This window comes from Limulus polyphemus, unplaced genomic scaffold (genome assembly GCF_000517525.1).
Source record: "Limulus polyphemus unplaced genomic scaffold, Limulus_polyphemus-2.1.2 Scaffold5657, whole genome shotgun sequence".
Classification (NCBI taxonomy): domain Eukaryota; kingdom Metazoa; phylum Arthropoda; class Merostomata; order Xiphosura; family Limulidae; genus Limulus; species Limulus polyphemus.
The window spans coordinates 41,456-49,290 of record NW_013671267.1 but is presented as its reverse complement, the minus strand read 5'-3'; the positions used below and the strand labels follow the sequence as shown (position 1 = coordinate 49,290).

At 34.4% G+C, this 7,835-nt stretch overlaps 1 protein-coding gene across 1 annotated transcript in view; it reads left to right on the top strand.

Annotated features, from left to right (window-relative positions):
• Positions 1-7,835, top strand: part of LOC111089243 — a 23,293-nt gene that overhangs the window by 14,360 nt on the left and 1,098 nt on the right. The window contains exons 2-4 of the mRNA XM_022401387.1: positions 191-244; positions 802-909; positions 1,130-1,159. Coding sequence (XP_022257095.1) covers positions 191-244; positions 802-909; positions 1,130-1,159 — 192 coding nt within the window. The remainder of the gene's footprint in view (positions 1-190; positions 245-801; positions 910-1,129; positions 1,160-7,835) is intronic.

Below are 7,835 nucleotides of genomic sequence, written 5' to 3'. Positions count from 1 at the left end.
CATACATTTAGTTTTTCATAGCGCGTGGTTGGTTGCATAAACTGTTGAAATAATGCAATAAAAATAAACAAAAGGGAAAAAAAGGTAACTTAACTTTACAACAACAAAAAATGATCTATTACTAAAATAAAAATAGGGTTTGTGTAAAAAATAAAGTTTGAATCAAAATGTGATATTTTGTTTTCAACAGCCGATCATCCCACGCCAGAAGCTTGCATTCACAATTGGCAAGTTTAAAGTAGAGGTAAGACATACCCGATCTTTGGTAATACATTATACCACCATTCAGAGGTAAGACATACCCGATCTTTAGTTATAAACTATACCACCATACAGAGGTAAGACATACCCGATCTTTAGTTATACACCATACCACCATACAGAGGTAAGACATACCCGATCTTTAGTTATACACTATACCACCATACAGAGGTAAGACATATCCGATCTTTAGTTATACACTATACCACCATACAGAGGTAAAACATATCCGATCCTTAGTTATACATTATACCACCATACAGAGGTAAGACATATCCGATCTTTAGTTATACATTATACCACCATACAGAGGTAAGACATATCCGATCTTTAGTTATACACTATACCACCATACAGAGGTAAGACATATCCGATCTTTAGTTATACACTATACCACCATGCAGAGGTAAAAAACATCTTCAGCTAATCTACTATCTATTCGTTTAACGAAGTGATCTTTGGTTTTGTAATCAGTTCCATACAGATGTTAGTGTTTCATAAGATAGTGCGAATTTTTATTTCTACAACAATTTTTGGTAGGACAAAGCAATTCTTCAATCATGCAGCTACCGACACCTACCTGTAAGTCGGCGTGAAAGGGAAATGAAACGATATCGAGTGTTAACTTGGACGGGAGTTTACGTGTTGGTAAGATAATTAGATAATTCTTTCAATTTCGCTACACATTAGTTTCTGTGGAAGTGTACACTTTGGTACATGAGCTTCTAGTTCTCATATAGAGACAATTAGTGTTAACACAACAACATGGGAGTTTACTTATTGAAAAAGAAACACAGAGATCATACATTTCGGTTACTAATACTCACTTAGCTTTTCTAAGAGTTAATGCAATCTTTTTTCTTCACAGTTTCAGAACATGATGGAGTGCCTGAAAAAGGTAAGTCACCACAATTATTAAACTAATTAAATTTGTTCAGTCGAGGAATTCGCGCATTTAAAGAATCTGGATTAATCTTTCTGAGCGTGTATATGGAGTAAATGAATCTTACTGGATATTATTTAGTGACTTAATATAAAATGTCCAACAGAGTGAGAATGTAACAGGTTTAGTTTATTGTATCAACTCATCTTACTGGATATGATTTGGTGACTTGATATAAAATGTCCAACAGAGTGAGAATGTAACAGGTTTAGTTTATTGTATCAACTCATCTTTGTGGATATTATTTAGTGACTTGATATAAAATGTCCAACAGAGTGAGAATGTAACAGGTTTAGTTTATTGTATCAACTCATCTTACTGGATATTATTTGGTGACTTGATATAAAATGTCCAACAGAGTGAGAATTTAACAGGTTTAGTTTATTGTATCAACTCATCTTAATGGATATTGTTCGGTGACTTGATATAAAATGCCCAACAGAGTGAGAATGTAACAGGTTTAGTTTATTGTATCAACTCATCTTACTGGATATTATTTAGTGACTTGATATAAAATGCCCAACAGAGTGAGAATGTAACAGGTTTAGTTTATTGTATCAACTCATCTTACTAGATATTATTTAGTGACTTGATATAAAATGTCCAACAGAGTAAGAATGTAACAGATTTAATTTATTGTATCAACACATCTTGCTAGAGGTACCTCATAATAAAATTAATTTACTCTTCAACAACTTGGGTTTTCATTTAGGGTTCGTCTGCAATGATTAAACTGATTTACAAATCGGACATTAAGTTGGCTTTCGACAGAGTAAAAGAGACGAAATACATATGAAATATTTCCTTTTAACCTTTGACCCTAGCACCACAGGAAGCCTGCGTTAACACTCTGCACCACTAGAACAGAAAAAGTGTGATTCTGAAGACAAAGCAAGATTTATTTAGATTCATTGTATGAGGTACAGGTCCTCCTTTACAATGCCTAATGTCCTTCAATGTCGAAAAAAGATTAGAACCCCCTACTCTAACACATCTAAAGCATCTAACATATGTACAACAAAGGATCATTTATCTTTCACACCCACCCTTCAGAACAATATCCACACCATCTAACACATGTACAACAAGGAATCACTTGATATTTCAAACATTCTTTCACACCCACCCTACCCTTTAGAACAATATCTACAGTATCTAGCATATATAGAACAAGGAAGCATTTATCCCTCACACCCACCCTTCAGAACAATATCTATAGCATCTAACACATGTACAACAAATAATAATTTGATCCGTCAGACTTTTCTTCGCACCCACCCTTCAGAACAGTATCTCAATCATATAACATATGTACAACAGGGAATCATTTAATACTTCAATCTTTCCTATACAACACGTTTCAGAACAATATCTACAGCATCTAACATATGTACAACAAGGAATCATTTGATCCTCAATCTTTCCTTCACACCCACCCTTCAGAACAATATCTACATCATCTATCATATATACAACAAGGAATCGTTTTATCCTTAAAACGTACCTTCACACCTACCCTTCAGAACAATATCTACAGCACTTCACATATGTACAACAAGAGGTGATTTGATCCTTCCAGCTTTCTTTCCCATCCACCGTTCAGAACAATAACTACACCATCTAACACATATACAACAAGGGATCATTTGATCCTTTAAAGTTTCCTTCACACACACCCTTCAGAACAATATCTACAGCATCTGACATATGTAGAACAAGGAATCATTTGATCCTTCACACCCACCATTCAGAACAATATCTTCAGCATATAACATATGCAGAACAAGGAATCATTTATTCTTTACACCCACACTTCAGAACAAAATCTACAGCATCTAATATATGTAGAACAATGAATCATTTATCCTTCACACCCAACCTTAAGAACAATATCTACATCACCTAACATATGTACAACAGAGGATCATTTGATCCTTCAATCTTTCCTATACAAACACCTTTCAGAACAATATCTACAGCATCTAACATATGTACAACAAGGAATCAGTTGATCCTTCCAACTTTCCTTTACACCAACCCTTCAAATCAATATCTAGAGCATATAACATATGAATAACAAGGAATCATTTGATCCTGCAAACTTCCCTTCGCACCTACCCATGAGAAATATATCTATGGCATCTAATATATATACAATAAGGAATAATTTGATCCTTCAAATTTTCCTTGACACCCTTCAGAACAATATCTACATCATCTAACATATATAAAAAGGAATAAATTTTCCCTTCACACCCACCCTTCAGAATAATATCTACAGCATCTAACATATGTACAACAAGGAATCATTTGATCCTCCAGACCCACCCTTCAGAACAATATCTACAGCATCTAACATAAGTACAACAAGGGATCATTTGATCCTTCAAACTTTCCTTCACACCCACCTTTCAGAACAATATCTACAGCATCTAACATATGTACAACATGGGATGATTTGATCCTTCAAACTTTCTTTCACATCCACCGTTCAGAACAATAACTACGTCATCTAATATATATACAACAGGGAATCCTTTGATCGTTCAAACTTTCCTTCACATCCACGCTTCAGAACAATATCTACAACATCTAACATATGTACAACAAGGAATCATATATCATTCACATTTGTCTTCACGCCCACCCTTCAGAACAATATCTACAGCATATAACATATGCACATTAATGAATCATTTGATCCTTCACACCCAGCCTTCAGAAAAATATCTACAGCACTTCACATATGTACAACAAGTAATGATTTGATCCTTCCAACTTTCCTTCACACCCACCCTTCGGAACAATATCTACAGCATCTAACATATGTACAACAAAGAATCGTTTGATTCTTCACACCCACCCTTCGGAACAATAACTACATCATCTAACATATGTACAACAAGGAATTATTTGATTCTTTAAACTTTCTTTCTCACCGACCCTTCATAACAATACCTACAGCATCTAACATATGTAAAACAATGAATCATTTCATCCTTTAGACCCACAGTTCAAAACAATATATATATATAGCATCTAACATGTGTAAAACAAGGGATCATTTGATCCTTCAAACTTTCCTTCACGCCCACCTTTCGGAACAATATCTATATCACCTAACATATGTACAACAGAGGATCATTTGATCCTTCAATTTTTCCTATACAAACACCTTTCAGAACAATATATACAGCATCTAACATATGTACAACAAGGAATCATTTGATCCTTCCAACTTTCCTTTACACCATCCCTTCAAATCAATATCTAGAGCATATAACATATGTACAACAAGGAATGATTTGATCCTGCAAACTTCCCTTAACACCCACCTTTCAAAACAATATATACAGCATCTAAAATATGTACAATAAGAAATCATTTGATTCTTCAAACTTTCCTTCACACCCACTCTTCACAACAATATCTACAGCATCTAACATATGTACAACAGGAGATCATTTGATCCTTCAAATTTTACTTCACACCCACCCTTCGGAACAATATCTACAACATCTAACATGTGTACAACAAGAAATGATTTGATCCTTCAAACTTTCCTTCACACCCACTTTTCAGAACAATATCTACAGCATATAACATGTGTACAACAAGGAATGATTTGATCCTTCAAACTTTCCGTCACGCCCACCCTTCAGAACAATATCTACTACATCTGACATATTTACAACAAGGAATCATATATCCTTCACATTTGTCTTCACGCCCACCCTTCAGAACAATATCTACAGCATATAACATATGCACATTAATGAATCATTTGATCCTTCACACCCAGCCTTCAGAAAAATATCTACAGCACTTCACATATGTACAACAAGTAATGATATGATCCTTCCAACTTTCCTTCACACCCACCCTTCGGAACAATATCTACAGCATCTAACATATGTACAACAAAGAATCGTTTGATTCTTCACGCCCACCCTTCAAAACAATAACTACATCATCTAACATATGTACAACAAGGAATTATTTGATTCTTTAAACTTTCTTTCTCACCCACCCTTCATAACAATATCTACAGCATCTAACGTAAGTACAACAAGGGATCATTTGATCCTTCAAACTTTCCTTCACACCCACCTTTCAGAACAATATCTACAACATCTAACATGTACAACAAGGAATCATTTTATCCTTCAAAGGTTCCTTCACACCCGCTCTTCAGAACAATATCTACAGCATCTAACATATGTACAACAAGGAATCAATTGATCTTTTAATCTTTCCTTCACACCCACCGTTCAGAACAATATCTACAGCATCTAACGTATATACAAGGAATCGTTTGATTCTTCAAACCCACCCTTCAGAATAATATCTACAGCATCTAACATATGTACAACTATGAATCATTTGATCCGTCAGACCCACCCTTTCAGAACAATATCTAAAGCATCTAACATATGTACAAGAAAGGATCATTTGATCCTTCAAACTTTCCTTTACATCTACCCTTCAGAACAATATTTACAGCATTTAAAATATTTACAACAAGGAAGCATTTGATCCTTCCAACTTTCCTTCACACCAACCCTTCAGAACAATATGTACAATATCTAACATATGTACAACAGGGGATCATTTGATCCTTCAAACTTTCCTTCAAACCCACCCTTCAGAATAATATCTACAGCATATAACATATGCACATCAAGGAATCATTTCATCCTTCACACCCAGCCTTCAAAACAATATCTACAGCGTCTAACATATGTAGAACAAGAAATCATTTCATTCTTCAAACTTTCCCTCACACCCACTCTTCAGAACAATATCTACAGCATCTAACCTATGTACAACAGGAGATCATTTGATCCTTAAAATTTTACTTCACACTTACCCTTCGGAACAATATCTACAACATCTAACATGTGTACAACAAGAAATGATTTGATCCTTCAAACTTTCCTTCACACCCACCCTTCGGAACAATAACTACATCATCTAACATATGTACAACAAGGAATTATTTGATTCTTTAAACTTTCTTTCTCACCGACCCTTCATAACAATATCTACATCATCTAACATATGTAAAACAAGGAATCATTTGATCCTTCAATCTTTCCTTCACCCTCACCCTTCAGAATAATATCTGCTGCATCTAAAATATGTACAACAATGAATCATTTGATTTTTTCAAACTTTCCTTCACACCCACCCTTCAGAATAATATCTACATCATCTAACATATGTACAACAAGGAATCATTTGATCCTTCAGACCCACCCTTCAGAACAATATCTACAGCATCTAACATATGTACAACAAGGAATAATTTGATCTTTCAAAATTTTCTTCACACCCACCCTTCAGAACAAGTAGAAAGTTAAATCCGTAGGCACGCCCCCGTGCTTTCCGAGCATTGTTTTACTAATCCCAAATCCATGCATAAACATCTGAGTACATAAGTTACAAATATTTATATATATGTGAAACAATAAGTTAATTACAGTAACAATGGAAATTTAATAATGTGTAAAGTAAGACACCCCACTAGTGTTGTTTCTATGATTTTTGTGTTTAACCCACTACTGATAAAAAATACTTTCTTTTCTGGCTGTGTCCCCCACAAATAAAACAGCTGCATGACGTCATTGATTGAATTCGCCTCTTATTTTCCATGAGCTTATCAATTCTCCTTCTCTTGTGAAGTACCAGCCTCCACCACTACCAATCTCAACTCAATTCATAAATCAATCATCCTTTTAGAAACATAAAAATACATTGTGAGCACTGGAAATCTTTTGACGTACAGTTTAAGGTTATGTTAAGTCGCCGCCATAGACCACCAATTGTTATGTCATTCGTATTCTCATTCTCAATGAGATATTATGGGTGGAAATCTGCTGACGTACGGTTATCAGGATTTTATATAAAGTATCACAGTCTACAATAACAGAATTTAGTGGTGTATAGTGAAAATGTTGCCTCTCTTCAAATGAACTTAACATGTATTTGTTATTATCAGGTTCACAAGGTTGGGGAAGTACAAAAGCTAGCTGATAGTGTGCCACGTGAAGTGTGCACTATGAGAATCTATAGTTCATTATTGGGATAATGTTATGTGTATACAAAATAACTTCAGTGTAATAAATTCGTTATAACCTTTCCCACACGTAGTGTTCACATCATAAATCCGTTATAACCTTTCCCACACATAGTGTTCTCAAAATTCCTAACATTAGATCACTGCTACAATAAAAACTAGTCGGTCAATTCAAGTGTTAACTGTTTATCACCTCGAACATAGGAAGCTTGTTGCATTCACGTATGTTTCAGGAGTTTCATATAGATTCATTTTATTAGATCATTTTATATCATTACAAAAGTCGTAGGATATAAAAACAACTTTGTTAGGAAGCTTGTTGTATTCACGTATGTTTCAGGAGTTTCATATAGATTCAGTTTTATTAGATCATTTTATATCATTACAAAAGTCGTAGGATATAAAAACAACTTTGTTAGGAAGCTTGTTGTATTCACGTATGTTTCAGGAGTTTCATATAGATTCATTTTATTAGATCATTTTATATCATTACAAAAGTCGTAGGATATAAAAACAACTTTGTTAGGAAGCTTGTTGTATTCACGTATGTTT